The sequence below is a fragment of the Orbicella franksi genome, chromosome 14, assembly GCF_964199315.1.
Source record: "Orbicella franksi chromosome 14, jaOrbFran1.1, whole genome shotgun sequence".
Classification (NCBI taxonomy): Eukaryota; Metazoa; Cnidaria; class Anthozoa; order Scleractinia; family Merulinidae; genus Orbicella; species Orbicella franksi.
The window spans coordinates 1-20,000 of record NC_138158.1 but is presented as its reverse complement, the minus strand read 5'-3'; the positions used below and the strand labels follow the sequence as shown (position 1 = coordinate 20,000).

The 20,000-nt window shown below is 41.7% G+C and overlaps 3 protein-coding genes across 4 annotated transcripts in view; 2 read left to right on the top strand and 1 right to left on the bottom strand.

Moving 5' to 3' along the window:
* The window catches only part of LOC145467802 (DNA repair protein RAD51 homolog A-like), a 19,029-nt gene extending 13,801 nt beyond the window's left edge, over nucleotides 1–5,228 (top strand). The window contains exons 5-8 of one of the 2 annotated variants that reach the window (XM_081451392.1): nucleotides 2,114–2,244; nucleotides 2,653–2,774; nucleotides 3,146–3,219; nucleotides 5,142–5,228. In XM_081451392.1, coding sequence (XP_081307518.1) covers nucleotides 2,114–2,129 — 16 coding nt within the window. In that variant the 3' untranslated portion in view covers nucleotides 2,130–2,244; nucleotides 2,653–2,774; nucleotides 3,146–3,219; nucleotides 5,142–5,228. The remainder of the gene's footprint in view (nucleotides 1–2,113; nucleotides 2,245–2,652; nucleotides 2,775–3,145; nucleotides 3,220–5,141) is intronic. The other variant, XM_081451393.1, reaches the window with a different exon arrangement.
* A 1,255-nt stretch (nucleotides 5,229–6,483) lies between these two features.
* On the bottom strand, nucleotides 6,484–9,067 carry LOC145467806 (uncharacterized). The gene is made up of 2 exons (XM_081451419.1): nucleotides 8,269–9,067; nucleotides 6,484–7,487 (listed from the first exon to the last, which is right to left on the bottom strand). The coding sequence occupies exons 1-2, from the start codon at nucleotides 8,423–8,425 to the stop codon at nucleotides 6,484–6,486; spliced, it is 1,161 nt and encodes a 386-aa protein (XP_081307545.1). The 5' UTR covers nucleotides 8,426–9,067.
* A 5,470-nt stretch (nucleotides 9,068–14,537) lies between these two features.
* On the top strand, nucleotides 14,538–17,155 carry LOC145468682 (uncharacterized). The gene is made up of 2 exons (XM_081452390.1): nucleotides 14,538–16,086; nucleotides 16,134–17,155. The coding sequence occupies exons 1-2, from the start codon at nucleotides 14,538–14,540 to the stop codon at nucleotides 17,153–17,155; spliced, it is 2,571 nt and encodes an 856-aa protein (XP_081308516.1).
* Nucleotides 17,156–20,000: the final 2,845 nt, after the last annotated feature.

Sequence of the window (20,000 nt, the reverse complement as noted above, 5' to 3'; positions counted from 1 at the left end):
CCTAATATTTTCAATCCGAATTTCCTTGAAATTACTATTAAGAAGTCCAAAACTGACTCCTTCCGTGAGAGAGCCAAACTCACTATAGCTAGGTCAAACTCTAACATCTGTGTGGTCACCGCCCTTCAAGACTGTCTTCTTCAAACATATGGACAGAGTACCTCCCAGCCTCTCTTCAAATTCACCGATGGGCGCAACCTTACCCGTGCATCACTTACCAACAACCTGCGTACCCTACTCCACATCCTGTGGCCTGGACAGTGCAAACTTCGCTTCACACAGCTTTCGTATTGGCACAGCCACAACAGCGGGAGCAGTTGGACTTCCTGACTGGCTTATCAAAGTCCTCAGAAGGTGGAAATCTAATGCTTATCAAACTTATATCAAGACCCACAAAGAGGCTATTCTTCAAGTACCCAAGAACTTGGCATCGTGCCTTAACTGATAACTACATTAGATACATTGAGAACACTGTGATGTCTCTCTGTAACTATATTTATTGTTGCGTTCATACTTTGTCAATTAATCTCAGGTTCATTCCTATTACTACACGGGCCCCCCAGGCCACCCCTCCACAGGCGGCTGGCCTCGCTATCACTCACCCCACTGGGACCAAGGTCTCTCCATACCTAATCCCTTGCACCTCCTGTGGAGATCTGGCCTGGGCTGCCCGGTTTTTTACTTAGTTTATGGGCCCCACACAGGAGACTTTCTTGTCATACCCGATGTTTGTGGGTGGGGAATTGCTGCCTGCGGCACCCCTTCAGCCCTGTGCGGGAGCCCCGTCAGGAAGGGGACATTTGTTCTCTGGCTGGGTTAACTTGGCCCCATGTAATTATTCCAGCAACAATGTCCTCCTTGCAGTACAGGCATGAGGCACCCCCTCGACATGGCGCCATGTGCCAAGGCCCCCCATCCGGTGGGTTTTATCCGGTCAGTGGGCTTTTATTGAGCCTTGCCAGTACATTCCCTGCCCACTATTGCCCACTACATGGTCTTGTGTCTTTGTTGTGCACCATAGCATGAATTGTTATTTTAACATAAAATAAAGGTTAATATTGGCAAGCAACCTTAGTTTAGATGAGCCCACACTCATCTCTGCGGTCTTCGACGGCACATGCCTTTCTATATTTGGTAAGCACTAGTTAAGGGTTGCACGCCATGCAAGTAATCAGTTTCTCCCTTCTCTGAGTCCTGCAAGTTGTTACTTGGTTTCAAGTGTAACCCCTCCCACCCACCCTCTTATCTTGTCCCAGTTAGCATTTACCAGGACTTCAAACGTTAAAGAAGTTTCTCTCCTGTTGTTAGGGCTTCCTAAGCCCTCAGTTCATTCTTATTAACTTTTGTTATTAACATGCAACTCTAAATAACTTTTAATAAATTTTAAGGGCAGGGAATTGCTGCCTGCAGTGCCCCTTCAGCCTTGTGCTGGAGCCCCGTCAGGAAGGGGACATTTGTTCTTTGGCTGGGTTAACTTGGCCCCATGTAATTATTCCAGCAACAATGTCCTCCTTGTAGTACAGGCATGGGGCACCCCCTTGGCATGGCGCCATGTGCCGAGGCCCCCCACCCCCCCCCCCCCATCCGGTGGGTTTTATCCGGTTGGTGGGCTTTTATCCGAGCCTTGCCAGTACATTCCCTGCCCACTATCGCCCACTACATGGTCTTGTGTCTTTATTGCGTGCCATAACATTAATTTATCTGGTTATTAACTTTTACCAATGCACAAAATAACCAAAAGCACACGAGTTGTCAGCAGTGACTAATAACATACCCACCCAAACCTTCCAAAGAGAAGAGAAAAATAAAGAAAGAAAACAAAAAGAACTAAAATCTAAACAACGAAGCTTGGGTCCACCCCACCTATGCTATCTACTTGCTCCATTACACAAAACACAACACAGGAATGTTAAATGTGATTATTGAATTTTTGCCACATATTCCTTGAAGCATTAAATGATAATTGACTGGTTCATTATGAAAAACTGAAATGAAACACCAACACTTAAGATGTCAAACACTGCAGATGATATCAATTTTATTACACTCTGTTTAGTTTCTTTTTATTTTATCAAGTGTTATCAGCTATATCCCAACATTTTGTGTCTTCCAGATACACTACTTTGTGAAGAATCCAGTTCCAGAGCTTGCCTCAGAGGTTGCTCAAGTTGTTTCAATAATATCAAAGCTACAAATGAATATAGAAGGATTCGAAAATGCATACAACATACAAAATGTGGAAAGGTATTACCGGTACATTTTTTTTTGTTAAGGGAGCCAGAGAATTGTATACTCTCTAGACTTGAATGGACAAAAAAAGTTACAACACTCCTAAAGCAGTAATGAAAGAGTGGATTGAATAGTCTAGAGAAACTTGTATAACTTCAATACATATACCACATGCCCAAGGATAGAATTAACACATGTTATTGTTTTGGAAAACAGCTCAAAATAATTGTTTTACAGCTATTTACACCAATATACAGTTTTATTCCTAGTTGTTGAAAGAGCTTTGCAAATATCAACGTTCCAATTATAACATCACTCAATTAAATTATGTGGTTATCACAATATTACTACTAAATTAATTTTATAGCATACAACCAACAAAATCAAAGAAATAATTTAAATGATCTTTATTTAAAACCACAGCAAAAAGCACTACGAAGAGTATACCAACCGTGAAACCAGCCTCTCCTCGCCTCAAGCAAAGAGGACCAGACTGGAATAGAGGAAGCAAACACAATGAAACACGACGTTGCTAAGCCATGAAGGTAGCACAACTTATTACCTCACCATTTGGTTTTAGATAAACGAATAGCTATAGTTTTTAACATGATTTATATCACAAGTTTTCCCCTTTACTATAATATATCAAGCAAGCCAAATTAAAATAACCGTCTAGTATTGTATCTGAAAGTTTTGTCCTCGTCATGACAATACAAATCAGTGCACAAAGGTCTATGAAGAATAAGACTTAAGCTAACCGTTTTATGGTGTGTTCTACTCTTCTGCTATTTTCAAGTAGCCTAATTAACACAAATACCGTACATTAAACTACCATATTCTGGATAAATTTAACCAGAATTTTGTACAGCAATTGTGTGGTAATGATTGTCCTGACACTTGCAATTACATTTGGCAGATCCCAGACATAAACTTGATGACACAAGAAAGAAATCTGTCTTCACATAATTTGATGATTTCTGGTGAAAACAGGTTTGAAGATAATTCCTATTTTGAAGTTTAAAGAAAAAAATTAATCAGTCCTTTTTCAATGGGGCTTCTTTATTACCTTCACTAAGTTTTCATGAAATAGTGATGGAATTGAAATGATTAACAAAAACAAGACTTAAGGAAATGTGGTAGTATGAACTAAGTGAAGACAACTTTACAAAAGGTTACCATAGTAGTAACCACTTGTACAGTTAGCAAATTATACAAATTATTATACATTGAGCTCACTATCTCTTTTCTGATTGGTCGAAAGCGCACAGTGAATTGTCGAAATCCGCGCCTGTGACTTCATCTCTGCAGATTATACAATAATCATGTCAAAGACACTCAAGGTCACGGGTAATCATATCAAGTTCGCGCGCTTTGTGTTGTCAGTGAAGAAGCAAAAACATGACTTCCATTTTTTTCGTTCAATGTATAATAAAACAATTATTAGATTCGGTTTTCGTGATATCCAGAATAATCCAGGTCTTGGTAAGGGTTATCAGCCTCTGCCTTAGGCTTCGGCTGATAACCCCTACCTCGACCTTGATTATTCTGGATATCACAAAAACCTCATCCAATAATTGTTTATAATTTCAACAATATGCATTGATTACATTATTTCCCTGCAAGAGCACCCATGACAAATGGGGTACTATAAGATAACGTGCATGAAGTTCAAATATTCTATCTTAAGAGAGGATAAAGACACGACCAAGTCTAACAGTGTATGCAGTTGAACCCCATTATTTCGAACTCTTTAGGGAAAACGAAAACTAGTTCAAAACCACGGGAGTTTGGGAATAACTGAAAGTAAATGCTTGAAGAGAAGATCTAAGAGAAATGGGTTTTAGTTAGGAATAATACGGAATATGAATTATTAACCGAGTTCGAATTAGCGGGGACCAACTTTGTAGACGTATTTTTGTCAATGCGTTGCGGCGTTGCCCGGTAATGAAAATGCGAAAGGTGTGGGACAAAGTGTTGACAATTATGGTTCAGTGAACGAACTCATGTGAAAAATTCTGCGTCTCCAATGATAAGGCCCCGTTCACATTACGCCCCAGAAATTTGAAAAGCAACTTTGTTTCTACGGTCATAGTCTTCCGTCAAGCTCTTTCGATTTTATTTGAGGAAAAGCTCGGGCAGGGAAGTCACATAATTTTCGTGACGCAGTCCTTTTCGAAAAGCTCCATCTCCAAAGTGTTTTAAGTTTAGAATAACACGCAAAGCCGGCGTTTCCAAATTCCTCGGGTGTGAAGAGCTTTTTTGGAAAAAACTCCGTTTTCGTGGCGGATTAGTGTGTACGGGGCCAAAGTAAACAGTCTGATTCCATCCGGGCGCCTTTAATTAGTGCATTATTGTTGCCTATATCCATAGTTAGTTGAGGGGACTATGCTTTAATGCATCTAATCGTTTGATTAACAGCAGCTGAAATCTGTTGACCAATCACAGCCGACTAGTTCTAGACATGCAAATTTTTATGCCGCGTGTTGATAAACTGGACACTGCAAGTACATGTCACAAAAGACAATAGCATTCTGGGCGATGGATTAAAATTGTCAGAGGTATTTAGCTACAACATGCCTCACTTTCTCACAGATGTGAGTTACAGTAAGGAATCATATGAGATCAGTGAAACAGACAGAACATACATTTTGGTAGAAAGCCAAAGTCGTGTTCTTCATAAACGGCCGTTATTAAAGACAACAAAGCGAGAGAAATTGTAATAAAAAGAAGTTGAGGAAAATATCATGATTTGCCAAGCCTGGGGTTAGCAGATAATTATTTGCTGAAGTTGGGGGAAATAATTGATATGCGAGACACTGACAAATCACGATATTTTGCGATAACCGAGTTCAATAATGGTTTCATCATTAGATCACCCAGTTTGTTTTCACATTTGAATCTCTCTTTGACAGCTGAGGGAAGCGATTTGCCATTTTTCATACAAGAGTGTGGTTACAATTACGCATGAGCAGAATATTACTTGGAGCAAGTGAGTCGCAGCAAATTACATTTAGACGTTATTACGCGTGAGCAGACCATTATTCGGGAGGCATTAACCTGTAGGTCAAGTAGTGCGCTCTCGCCAAATGAAAAGAAAGGAAACGTGCATCGAACGATCGTATCGTCGCACCGCGCCGGTCATGGAAATCCTGATGGTGAGTGTTTTTTTAAGTTACTGCTTACGTACAAACGTTCGCTGAATCGCGGTTTGGGACAACGGCTGAAGAGTTTTGCTTGCTATCAATAATGGACAAGAAGTAAGGGCCGATTTTGCCGCCTGGGAGAAGCTAACGACAAGGTCAAAAAAAGAGTAAACTGAGCGAATAACTAGAACTAGACGTGGCATAAGTCACTGAACTCAAGAGAAACATCCTTAAAAGTAGTCTCTTTTTCAATGTTCTCTCTAAAAATTGGATAACTAGCCGTAGCCTGAATTTCAGCCTCCCTCCTCCTCCCATGGTCAACACCAGAGAACTCAGGGAAACGGGCCAATTAACGGACATAGATTGCACTTTTCAATTCGTACCAATCGATGACACACGTGTTTTGGTTAACGACCTCTTGACTTTGGTGAACAGCGTGATTGAAGTGTGCTCCGTGAAATCTGTCTTTCTGAAGTTCTTGTCTATTTGTGGATTGTTTAGAGTAGACGGTGACAGGGTGTGTGTAAACGAAGTTAAATAACCTTCAACTTGAAAGCCCACACCCAATACCGAATATTTAAAATTTTGACATGTTTATTAAGGTTGCTGTACTTTTACAAACTTCAAAATTTGTGTTATCCATAGATCTAGGGATTTTTTGCAAGGTGTTTGGGAATAAGAAGTTAAGAACAAGTAACAAGGAAACTAGAAGTAGCTCTTGTCTAGTCGATGGAGGGGATTGTCTCAAGGTTGACAATAGGAAATGGCCGCGTTTTAAAACTGAAAAAACATCCTCCCATTGCAGCTTGACGTTTGCGACTAACATGCGTATATCTTCGTAGTGTAGATGGATCCTCGAAATTTATTATGGCTTTTCAACGGTTGTATTTCAGTACTTCCTGACATTATGTTCGGTTATATCTCCTAACTTTTGTTAATGTATTTAAGTCTTAAATTCCCAAAACATACATTCTGATGTAGTTTCTATCCTATTTTGCTCTAACAGATTCAGCAGAGGAGAGAGTAAAACGCTTTTGTTCCTGGACCTCCGTGAGCTTTTGTTTTATCACAGAGAACTGTTTCGGATCTGTTTCCTTATTTCTGAATTGCTTCATCCCTGTTCTCCTTCAGTGATTTCTCGTTTGAATAGCTGAGGCGCTGTATTGTATGAAATAGATGAACTTGAGTTAGAGGAACGCAACTCCTCCTCCGAACTCCCGAATGAGATAAGCGGAGAATACAATGGCTTTCTTTGACTAAGCGAGTTAGACACAATTCGAGGACACATAGCACCAACGTTTTCGTAACAAAAGTACGAGATCAAATGAGAATCATTGGATATTCGAATTTTTTTTCTTTCTTCCACTCCTAAGTACCATGAGAAAAACGTTTTCTTACGTGGCATACAGAAAACAACGTTAATCAGTTGAAGAACAACGATGACAATCGAAACGTCCACAAGAACGATATTCACGATCCATACTAACTTGAACAAGTCAATACCCGGAAAAGCGCACGTGACCAAGGTTTGCTTGTGCACGTGACATATGAACAACCCTTGCAGGCTATAATAATTGAGAATGGGGTATGTCAAATAAAAACAAACAATAAGAATGAAGATGCCTAGGTTTAGCATTAACCTTGTAGTGTAAACTCCGACAATAAATTTCCTTTCTCCCCAAAAGTCAACTTGACTGCTTAGATCCTCGAAAAAGATTTCATAACTTTGGTTCTTTCTGGTTAATCCGTGGCTTGAGCTGTCCACTGCAGGAGAGATCTTCCTTGAGATATCCATAATAAGTCTAACAGAAGCACGAAGTATTTCAGAAGCCCAGATATTCCACAAAATTGTTGGAATACAGCAGAGCGCAGCTTGAATGACGAACGCAAATGGGAGAAGTTTCTGATAGATGACTCGTCCTTCCCCTGACTTGATCCCCATGATAGTCACTCCGGGGATTGTGTTGGGCTCACTTCCTGTTGCAACAATGAGATTTTCTGCAAAATCTGTCATGGACATGGAGCAGTAAGCCTTATCGTAATCTGCTTGTGATTGATCGTAGGACAGGTTTACTTTGACGCCCCTGTTGATTGGCTGGCAGACGATAAACGAACCTTCGAAATGAAAACCAGACCAGTTAAATTTATTTTAAGTTTCAGTTTCAGTGGTAAATATGCTTATAGAGAATAAAGAAGAATTCCGAGTGTGGTTTTTAACTTAAGGCCTGGTTACAAGGAGAGAGAGCTACCTTAGCAAGCGGGTTACCCTAGCACTCACACATTTCCTCCTTTTTTTCTTCGTCGATTTTAGAAGGCAGCCAGGGTTACCGGGTAGGTGGGTTATCCTATCTGCGTGCTAGGGTCACCCTGGCAGGCGGGTTAACAGTTTCCCTTGCAAACACTCCAGGTAGGGTTAACCTACCTGGGTTAACTTTCCACTTGTTTCCAGACCCTTTGAGTGTAACCGCGTATTAAGTTGTCCCAGGTTGTAGGGTTACCCTACCTGTGAAATTTTGCTTGTAAACCCGAGCTATCTTTTGAAATTTATTATAAATTTTAGGCGACCACGTGAATGTTTTTGTACTTGAAAAGATAACTAGGCTAATTTTAGCCGTTTCCTCTGGGTGCTTATAGAGAGACGGCTGGAATTCAGGCTAATATTTACCAGTAATTCATCGTCTTTCCTAGCTTAATATACTCGAAGACTGAAATTCTCAGATCAAATATCAAAGAAATGTACAGCAACTGGCGAGGAGATTTCAATGTTTTGAGCTTTAGAGTAAAACGGAGGAGAAAAATCCTTTGACAGAGCTAATATGCCAAACGTCAAGCTAAACCGCACGAAATGAGCGAAACTATAACATCGTGGAATGCACAGATATATACATGTACTTACCGATCAAGTATTCCTTTAAGATAAGAAATAAACCTATGGTAGCCACCGTGTAAACTGACATCTGTCTCACAAGCGAATCGAGAAAGGTGTCAGTTTTTATTTGTCCATCTTTCCTTTGGCCTATTGCTCTTGTGAAATCCATCATCGGCCAGGCCATATTACTTCATAGATCTCGGTGAGATGAACGTTTCTATATATTTTGATCCATGTTTTTAGACCGATTTACTCAACTAGAAAAACAAATCCAGAAGAACAATTCCGGGGTCATCGGAAACCATGGACATCACGTTGAGTAAGTCGCCTTTCCAGATCTTTCGACCTTCAATTATTTGCCGATATTAGCATTGCGGGATGCGTCTTTCTCTCAGTTTTGTTGATCACAAAATGGTCCTGGAAAGTATAATAATGAGTAGCTTCAACTCTCAGCTATAGAGAAGAATGAAGAATTTTGGAAATCAAACGCCCATGGTAGTAATTATGTAGCCGAAAAAGAATTCCCGTTCCCTTCATTAACCCACTGAATCACTATTGTTCGTCGATTTGCCTGGCTGAGTTCTGTAAATTCTTACACCAAAGGCATTTGGTAATACCGCCCTCTACGCGTTAAATAATCAACGCAGTGAACTGTGGTGACTTTTTTCGATGAGATAACGTGAAAACTAAAATACTTCACTCGCTTTGTGGCCTTAAAAATTTGCGATCACTAAACATGACAAAACTCCGGAAAGCTTATGAAGAGACTTATTAATTTTGTTTTTATGGGTCTACTTAACAAGGTTCTTTACGAATATCGTTTCTAAAACAAACAATAACATATTTTAGGATTACAATGATCGATTTGAAGATTTATCAAATTGAAGTGTTGTTCAGAGGCGAAGGCAGAAATTCAAGCTTTTTACATTGACTGAGTTTCATTCCCCAGCCAGTGTTAACAGATAGTTTTCAAGTATTAGGATTGACGCGACTTAAGTGTCAAAGAAAATTTATTTCTTTTCTCCAAAGGAATGACTCCAAGGGTAAAGGTTGCAGGCCATCAATTTTTTGTCTGATCAAACCGAGTTTTAGACGTATAAAAATTTGGACTTCAAATACTAGGGGTGGGAATGGTCCTTCAAAAATCATGGGTCTCGCAAAATTTTTGCCGAATTTTACGGGTCTCGCAGTCTCGTTTTTTAGCGGTTATGTGCGTCTTGCAGTCGCGAAGTACCGATTTGTTTATTATTATTTTTTTTTTATTGAAGTTAAATGACATCACAACATCTTAGAACCTGAACGTCTTGAGTTCGCATTTAAAACACTTTGAAGTCTCAGGTTCGCAAAGAAAAACGCTAATCTCGTCGTCTCGCAAAGTCTCGCATTTAGCATTCGCCACCCCCAATACTTACGGGTTAGACTTACACACCAGTCATGCATGTAACTGATACGCCATTGAAGCGTGTCAAATATTATCTTTCAACGTCTCTTTAATTTACGCAAAAGTAAGACAAAGTAGTATAAATCACTAACAGAAGTCATTTACGATGGTGTTAGTGCTTTTTCACTCCCTTTCGTCCAGGTTTCAGTCTTTTCTCATTTTTTATTAGTTTTTACATGACATCGAGGCTCGAACAGTTGACAATCTCGTTACGTAGCAACTTTGTTCAGATGTAAAATGGCGGACAAAATTGAAAAACCCCGAACAGCCTGAAGAAGGTTTCTCGTGTAATTAGTCCGTTTATGTTTCTTCAGAAGATCTTCTTAGAGACACACCAGATAACAGGTGATATAAGCTTCTAAGGATAGGATTCCACTGTCACAAAGAAGCTATATTTAACAACAAAATGTCTCAAAACGGTGCAAGCACTTTGGCGAACGGCAGCAGGAAACCGGTAAACAATCCGAGATCCGATGCGTTTTCTCTGCCAGGGATTGACGAGAACGAACTTCGTGCACGTATTTATGCGAAACCCCAACTGAAGCCAAATCCACGGGCTCTGAGATTCAGTGGCCCTACTCCTGTGCAGCTCAAAAAGGTGAGATTATCTTGAGTTTATATTTAGTTGAGTGTTATAAGATTGTTTTTGGTTTTTATCATCTGAAATTTGAAGACTTTTTCGAATTCGCCACAACTAAGTGTACGAGAGTTAATCAATCGTACAAACTTTATATCAAACCTGCCAAACTCAATTGTTACAAACATTCTTTTTTATTAGAATAGTTAAGCAATGGAATAATTTACCAAGAGACTTAGTGGAAGCTGATAGCTTCCAGCTATTCCGATCCAAGCTCAAATTGTATCTGAATGGTTAATTAAGGATCCTTGTTTTTATATATTTTCTGTATTTCTCGTATTATTTTAGGGAGTTTTTACATAGGGTTTACCTCATAACTTCCTTTTCAAGACGCCTTTTCTTTTCTATCTTTTGTTTTTATATGTATACTTTTGTAACTTTGCGTCTTGAATAAAGAATGTATGTAAGTATGTATGTATGAGCCTTCAGCTTGTAAGCTCAAATAATTTTGCACATGTAGATAGCTGCAGAATTTCTGTAAAACTTTTTGTGAACAAGTTACCGCGAGAAGCTGTAGTCAACAAGATAAAAAAGCAGGCGTTTTAATCCATAGCACCATGTGTCCTGGACATGGGTCTTTTGTTTTTTTAAATGTATGTGTACGATATACACAGTTTACTGGAAAAACTCTTTGTATTCTTGAATTTGTCCTAGCCTACATTTAAATTTACATATACCAGTACTATTCCCTGTTGAGGGATTATATATTTGAGATGAGTAACTGGTAGTCAAGTGCAGTTCTTGTACTGATTTAATACTGTTCGGCTCTCCTTAAATACAAGACTATATGTTGGTGTTATTCGTGAAATGTTAAGGGACTTATGCACACTACTATTGGTTAGTTCGAGTTCAGTATATGGTGCCCCCCCCCCCGAGGAGCTACTCTAGAAAGATTTATACGGGAAGATTCCGTCTGGAGGTGCAAATCCCTACTCCTTTGGGTTCCATTTTGACAGCAAAGGTACCACTCTCATGTACCCATCTTTACATACCTACTTAAGGTATCAGTATACCCCAAAATTGACCATTTCTCAAAGAAATTTTTTTTTGCTTTTTCAGATAGATCTTATTACGATCTTTCATTTTAAAAAAAATCTATGAAAAAAGATTGATTCTATGCAAAGTTACAAATAAAAACGTTTTGTTGCATCAATTATCTCTAATTAATAGCTGTCAATGGGCCGTCACTAGAAATACTTCCATTAAACACTGTGTGACAAATTGCCGCATATTTACAATTACCAAACGTTTGTGTTTGGTATAGTTGACGAGCTGGTCTGGTTGTTCTCCTTTTGTCGATTGTTGACTTAAACTTAAATATGTCATCGAAGAAATGCAAAAGTTCTTGTCCATTTGCAAGTTCAAAGAAAGCACCAAAGAGGAAAAAGTCGGGGGTAAGGTTTCAAAAGCATTTGATCAGATTAGCTGCTAGCAACAAAGGTTCCTGCTTCGAGCAGGAGAAGTTGCCTACACTGGACGAGGAAGACGTTTGACATTTTCTAAGCATTACCTCCTTGGCACTTTTCCTGTTCAAAGCAGTAACAGTAACTAACATTTCAACTTAATTGGTATCTCATGGGTTTCCTTCACGTTGTTTACAAGCTGAGCAGGCTCTCTCGTTGTCTACTGCATCTCTAAGCCAAAGCGTTTTAAAAATTGAAAGGAAGAAACAGAAGCGAAAATTATTTCTTACTAACCTGGGCACATGAGTAGTGAAATTCAGATCTTGCACAAGGATATTTCCTGCCAGATGCAACATTTGAGACTCCTTCTTAATTGATACAAGCTCTGTTGTTAAAGTAAAATGAGCCTTCACTTGGTCGATTAACGTGTCATTATTTGGACACGTTTTGTGTAATTATCTCATTAAACCGGAAGAATGCCCCAAAGTATATTTTCCTTGGTATCTTGAAACAAAAATTTCAGTGAGTGAAGCGCACATTTTGAGTTCTTTTCCAGCGAGTTTTCAACGTTTTTTGTTGAAATTTGGAGAGAATGTTGCCTGGTAATCAGGCAAAAAAACCTTGTTGGGGAATTTTTATTTTTTGCTTCTTTCAAAGTTATGACTATTTTAGTGAAGAGAATGCATGTTTTATCAATACTCAAAGTTAAACTATGTGTCAAAAACAAACCAGACAAGTAATCAAAATTTCCTGACACCATTTTGTAGAGAAAGGTGTCAAGAAGACAAAGCCATGTTGATTGCGTCCTCCCACTCAAATCCAAGCGAAAACAAACTTGATTAGTGAACCTCTGTACTTTGGGAAATAGGGCGCTATATTCAGAAAACCTTAACTTTTTTATTTTTAATTAATGAATATGCCTCCGTAATCTACAATTCTTAAGTTTTCAGAAAATATATACTTTACTGGGGTTTGTGTGAAACATCCAACCGTAAAGTGGCACTAATGAATGATGGTCATTTGGGGAATACTGATACCTTAAGAACACTGATCCCTTTTCTAAACCCTTGAAATGAAGTTAATGATGTAGTGCTTAATAAATTTAATGATACAGCCATAAGGTTTGTCTTATGTTTGTATTTTAACTCAAGTCCCTTTTAGATACCTAAATGACAGATTTCCTTGCCCTTTCATATGCATCAATTTGTGAATTTCCTACCCTTATAATATAATGCAGTTAAATGCAATTTAACGGAGTTAACAACAAAGAGCGCCAGTGTTGTCTGGAGTCAGCGGCGTTTCATACATGGGCATGCGCCAGATCCCATGTGCTCTTTGACTGAAGTGTGTTTAGCGTTACAGGTGCTAGCGTGTTATTTGCGTGGCAGTTCATGGGACCTCATCTTCAAGGCTTCCTCCCGGAGTAGCGTGTGCATTATTTGTTCTTCGTTCGTCGTTTTTCGAATCTTGCCGTTGTTTCTTTCGTTTGGTATGGCACATCGTCGTGCAACAAACAACAGTGTGGCCGCCATGTTGGATTCAAGTCAGCCTTCTTCTTCAGCCGATTCTCCCTCTTCGGTCGTACGTCCTCCCATTTCTTCGACTCCGGTGTCCACTCCGCCCTCCTTCGTCCTCTCTCAACAGGACCTCAGTCAAGCGTTTTCACAAGCCTTGGGGGATACGTTACCTCGCATTTTGGCGGCTTTGCAAAGTCACTCATCGAGTTCTTCGACAGCGGGAAACGCGGCGTCGGGCACGACGTCATCCGGTTCTGTTGTCATTAACCAACCACTGCCTTCTTCTGCAGGCCAGTCCTCAGGTAATTTGGTCGTTCCTCCCTTTATTTCAACATACTGCACGTTAGGCAATTCTTCTTTATCTTCGCCATCGTTGTTTGGTTCTCGTGGTGCTGCGAATGGATTGCCATCTTCCAACCAGTCTTTCACGCCATTGGTCTCCTTTGGTTCTAATTCCTCCATCGCCTCTACCTCAACATCCCTGAATAGGCCGTTTGTTGTTGGCCCCGGTTATTCCCCTATCCCGGAGAAGCTGGTGACAAAAATTAGGTCTGGCCAATTTGTGGATCTTGCTGACTTGCTAGCAGAGAACTTGAAAGCCCAGGAGACAGAGCCCCAAACGTACCTTGATGGCAAACTTCTCGTGAGTTCTTCCAAGAAAAGGGTGCAAGAGATCACTGATATCGTGACATGGGTTGAAGCTTTCACTGTGTACTCGTGGATCTTCTGCTGTGCTCATTCTTCCAGATGGCAGGACATGACACAATACAAGCTGCTAATTCTCAAGACGTCGCGCCAGTTCCCTGGGAAGGCTTGGCTCCATTACGATGTTGCATTCCGCAAGGACGCAGCTGCTGCAGGTTTGGTGGACTGGTCTCACATGAACCATGATTTGTACAACTTCCATACTCTTTCGTCACCTCTTCCCCAGTCAAGCCAGCAGCCAACCACTTCGTCTTCAGCTTCAATTTCGATAGCCGGTTCATCCACCTTTTGCCGATCTTGGAATGATGGCACTTGTCGCTGGACCTTTGGTCAATGCCGGTACCTCCATCGCTGTGAGAAATGTGAAGGTGATCATCCACGTGTCAACTGTCCATTTCGGGCCTCAACCTCTTCCTACCGGCGCTCCCAGTCAACTCCCCCATCCCAAAGCAAACGTCTGCGGCGTTGAAGTGGGATCCAAACCATATGTAAATAGCGTACATTCATCTTGTTCAGTTTCCTTTTCAAATTTTTTGATTCCTGTTCCTGTTAATGTTGTTGTTCCTGCACCACAAGATGCTTTTGGTAATGACATGCCCTCCGAAGTGGCACACCATGCTTTGCCCTCGTGTTCTTTGTCCATTTTGAGCGCCCCGCAGCAAGACCTGGTCCCCCCATCCAGAGTAACCCCCATAGACGCGGAGGAACTTCGGCATGAACTGTGTTCTTACCCCGACCAAACGCAAGTGGAGTACGTGATTTCAGGTCTCACAAATGGTTTTCAGCTGGGTTTTGACCCTTGGGCGGTATCTTTAAAATCGGAGAATAAAAACATGCCTTCAGCATCCCTTCAGCCTTCAGTCATCGACCAGTATCTCCGCACGGAACTCGACAAAGGCCGTGTAGCTGGCCCCTTTGCTATAGCCCCTATCCCAAACCTCCATGTGAGTCGCTTTGGAATTATCCCGAAGAAGTACCAGCCTGGAAAATGGCGGCTTATCTTGGATCTGTCTAGTCCTTTAGGCCATAGTGTCAATGATGGCATTCCAAAAGAACCCTTTTCAGTGCAGTACATGAAGGTTGATGATATCATCGATGGGATCATGCTTCACGGCAGAGGAACGCTGTTGGCAAAGTTCGATGTGGAAAGTGCTTACCGTAATGTCCCTGTCCATTCTGATGATCGTTACCTACTTGGTATGAAGTGGCGTGGGAAATATTTTATTGATATGGCGCTTCCATTTGGACTACGCTCTGCTCCTTTCATCTTCTCGTCCATTGCAGATATACTCGAGTGGATCCTCAAACACAATTATAATGTGAATTTTCTTTTACACTACCTGGATGACTTCCATACATTGGGCCCTCCTAACTCACCTGTTTGCCAGAACAATATTGATACTTGTGTAAAGCTATTTAAAAAGTGGGGTATTCCTCTTCACCCGAACAAATTGGAGGGGCCATCCACTTGTTTAACTGTGCTCGGTATTGAGCTCGATTCTCTCTCTCTTCAGGCCCGTTTGCCGCAGGATAAGTTTGATCGTATTGCTGCACTTCTGGAAGCCTGGTCCCTCAAACAACATTGCACACGGAAGGAGCTGGAATCTCTCATTGGCAATCTCCAACACGCATGTAAAGTAGTTCCTCAGGGGCGTACCTTCTTGAGACGCATGATCAATTTATTGTCAGCCTTTCGACGTGATAGCCACCCAATTAGGATCAATCAAGACTTTCGCTTAGACCTCCGTTGGTGGCGAGAATTTTTCCATTCTTGGGGTGGTCTCAGTTTCCTGCTTTCCCCACAGTGGGCGACCTTGCCTGAATTTTACGTTTCCTCAGATGCTGCTGGTGCTCAGGGTTATGGTGCAATTTGTGATCATGAATGGTTTGTGGGTGAATGGTCAGCGGTTCAGCATCCCTTGGCAATTGCCTACAAAGAGTTGTTTCCGGTGGTTATTGCAGCTTCCCTATGGGGCCACCGATGGGCTTCTAAACGAGTTGAGTTCTGCTCCGACAACATGGCAGTCGTTAGTGTTTTGCGTTCGGGCACCACGAAGGATCCGAACATGATGGTTCTTCTCCGTCACTTGTCACTTGTGGCAGCCCGACATTCCTTTGCCTTTACTGCCTCTCATACGCCGGGTAAAGACAACTCAATTGCTGATGCCTTATCTCGTTTTGATTTTCAGCGTTTCCATCATCTTGCTCCTCATGCAGCTCCTGGGGCGACTCCAATTCCGTTAACGCTGCTGGCTCAGCTGCCCGTAATTTGACAGATAAATGCCAGTTCTATTTGACCAATGGCCTCGCACCTTCTACTCGCCAAGTTTATGCTTCAGCTCAACATCAGTTCTTAGAGTTTTGTAGTCAGGATACTCCCTTCGAGCCAAGTCAGCCTCTTTTACCAGCCAGTGAACAAACTCTGATGCGCTTCTGTACCCATTTAGCAGATCGTCTTCACCATTCTTCCATTAAAGTATATTTGTCTGCAGTCCGTTCTTTACACATTGACTATGGCTTCCCAGACCCAATTGTCAACCGTCTTCAACTTCAGCGTCTCTTACGAGGGATCAAACGTCATCAGGGCCCAAATCTCCCTCAGCGCCAACCAGTGACAGCCGACCTTATGTCTGTTTTGCACAAGTCTTTAGATTTTATCAACCCTGACAGTGTCATGCTATGGGCAGCCTGCTGTCTTGGCTTCTTTGGGTTTCTTAGAGCTGGTGAATTTACAACAAATGGTACCTTTGATCCATCTGTTCATTTGACCGCGGCAGATCTTCAAGTAGATTCCTCCACCAATCCCCAAAGCTTTCGAGTGTTAATCAAGTGTGCAAAGACTGATCCTTTCAGGCAGGGTTGTTTCATCTATCTTGGCCGTGGTTCCCTTCCTCTCTGTCCTGTGACTGCATTAACAAACTACCTTCATCTTCGTGGGCCAGGCACCGGACCTCTCTTTATTCACCAAGATGGCTCTCCTCTTTCTAGATCTCGGCTTTCCTCATTTCTTCAAACCACTCTACAGGCAGCAGGTATTCCTGGAAAGTTCTCGGGTCATAGTTTTAGAATTGGAGCCGCTACAACTGCTGCCCAGAGAGGTGTTCCTGATCATCTCATTAAGACAATGGGTCGCTGGTCGAGTGATGCTTACTTGTTATATGTGCGCACACCTGTGGAAACCATCCTTTCAGTAGCTGAACGACTTGCCTAACAGGTATGGTTTTTGTCACTAATTTGCCAGTTACTGGGTGCCTACGGATTTGGGCATTTTTCTCGGGGCTCTGGCCTCCCCATCCATGAGCCCCTCTCTTCTCCGAGCTGGCTAGCGCGCTGCTCGGAGGTCCTCCGGCTTGGCGTGGGGGCTCATGGCTGGCTTGCCAGGATTTGCCAGCCATGGGAGCAGTCTCCATCTAGGAGCTGGCTGCCAATAGTGGAAGCTCCTGGATATCACAGGCACCCAGCCTCCATTTTGCGATGCAGTTGTTAAATGCAGTTAAATGCAATTTAACGGAGTTAACAACAAAGAGCGCCAGTGTTGTCTGGAGTCAGCGGCGTTTCATACATGGGCATGCGCCAGATCCCATGTGCTCTTTGACTGAAGTGTGTTTAGCGTTACAGGTGCTAGCGTGTTATTTGCGTGGCAGTTCATGGGACCTCATCTTCAAGGCTTCCTCCCTCCCCCCCCATTTCCCTCCCTCTTTTCCACTGTTCACACAGTGTGACGGGTGCCTGCTCTCCCTTCTGCGTGGGGGCTCATGGCTGGCTTGCCAGGATTTGCCAGCCATGGGAGCAGTCTCCATCTAGGAGCTGGCTGCCAATAGTGGAAGCTCCTGGATATCACAGGCACCCAGCCTCCATTTTGCGATGCAGTTGTTAAATGCAGTTAAATGCAATTTAACGGAGTTAACAACAAAGAGCGCCAGTGTTGTCTGGAGTCAGCGGCGTTTCATACATGGGCATGCGCCAGATCCCATGTGCTCTTTGACTGAAGTGTGTTTAGCGTTACAGGTGCTAGCGTGTTATTTGCGTGGCAGTTCATGGGACCTCATCTTCAAGGCTTCCTCCCTCCCCCCCCATTTCCCTCCCTCTTTTCCACTGTTCACACAGTGTGACGGGTGCCTGCTCTCCCTTCTGCGTGGGGGCTCATGGCTGGCTTGCCAGGATTTGCCAGCCATGGGAGCAGTCTCCATCTAGGAGCTGGCTGCCAATAGTGGAAGCTCCTGGATATCACAGGCACCCAGCCTCCATTTTGCGATGCAGTTGTTAACCTTAATTATGAAATAGTTTCCCCTTTTGGGTGGAGCCTCTCCAGATAGGCTATTATAGGGAGTACCCACCTCAGGATGGTACCATAGAACACATGCTTTCCATCCCCATGCATGCACATGGGCAACTTTACAAGTTTGAATGCACACATATTCTCGGACACTTTATTGAAGTTGAAATTAAATTTATGAGTGCAAACAATTGTAACTGTCAACTTGCAAAAAAGTGAAAACTAAGAAATTACAAACTTCTCTGGACACAATCTCAAAACCTCCACTCCCACTTTTGCTTTGCTGTATTTTCCACAGTGGTCAGCCTTAAAACTACTGCTTTGTGCCACAGACCTGTATCTGCTAATTGCAATTCTCTCAATGTTCATCTAAAAATTGTAATAGATAGCTGATAGTCACCCATATGCACTCTATCACTTGTTGAAAATAGCCCAATGAAAACAATGTGTGCTGATTGGTGTAAAATTGTGTGTGTATAACTCGGTAGTAACACCGAACTAGTACAAGCTGTTGATTTAATGATGGTGCAGGCAAAGAGAATTTACATTTTGATGATCAAGTACCAGTTTGTTTATCATTTTTTGTCATGGTATTTTCTAAAAGAAATAGAAAACATGTTTTCCATGTTTCTATTTAACAAATAGATTCCATGTTGCCGTGCGTCTGTTCAGTAATAGATCACAGATGACGTCAAAATGTGAAAAGAACAAAAAAGTGGCACACGAGGCGATAGCCTCGTGTGCCACTGATGTTCTTACCACATTTTGACGTCTTCTGTGATCTATTACTGAACAGACGCACGGCAACATGGAATCTATTTGTTTTATATAATAATGTAACAAACTACTACAGATAAAGCTTTTTTTTATTTCAAAATCTTTCAACATAACTCGAAAGCCGGCCTTTGCCCACTTTGGCAAACACGAAAAAATCCATTTGACGTAATCTATTGTCTATACAAATTGAAGCAATCTCATTGGTTGCTATGCATAGCAAAGAATTTTGATTGGGCAGGAAAATCACACCACTTTCAAACTTGTCTCAAGCGTCGCTTCTCGTGGAATGAAAACTTACAGCGAAAGCAGATTTGAACTGCGAAATCTACAAATCTTAAAGAAAATGCTGGATAAGTCAAGTCAGGTTTTGTCATCAGAGCAGCCCTGTGAGCCAAAAAGCTTGAATGTTGCTTCAAATATTGCAGGAGTTGAAAAACTACACTCGGAAAACTTGCGGTTGCGGTCAACCTGGAGGCCATTCGATTTGAGTTTTGAATGAAAGGAACGTTAGTGATGGTGGAAATTTGTGTCCTCTGTGGTTGGTGATTCTAAACTCCGAGTGAAATAGTGTCAGAGACACCTTTTAGCTGCAATACAGTTGGCTGTGAGCTGTAGTGAGCTGTACTTTGCTCGCTGCTGTGCCCTGAAATGGACCAGAACATTCGCATCAGAAAGCAAGGTTATGTGTTTATTTTCACTGATTTTAAGAAGTGATTTTGATGTTTCATTCCAGACAATCACTGTGTCAACAATTATTTTGAGACTGAGAAAAGTTCAATGTTTTAAATAAATTAATCTCATAAACATTTTGTTTATTGGGTTTGTCAACTGAAATTCGAGATAAAGCAATGGTTCTCGGCTTACCAAGACCAATTTTGTGTTTGGTTTAGTCTCGCTCGACTGCCGACTGAGACTGCTCGAGTATTTTTTCCGAGTCATTTTCTAAAACAGAAACGGCTTTATCTTTCTTCTTCCTGCTAGACTATGCTTCTGGTACCTGTTC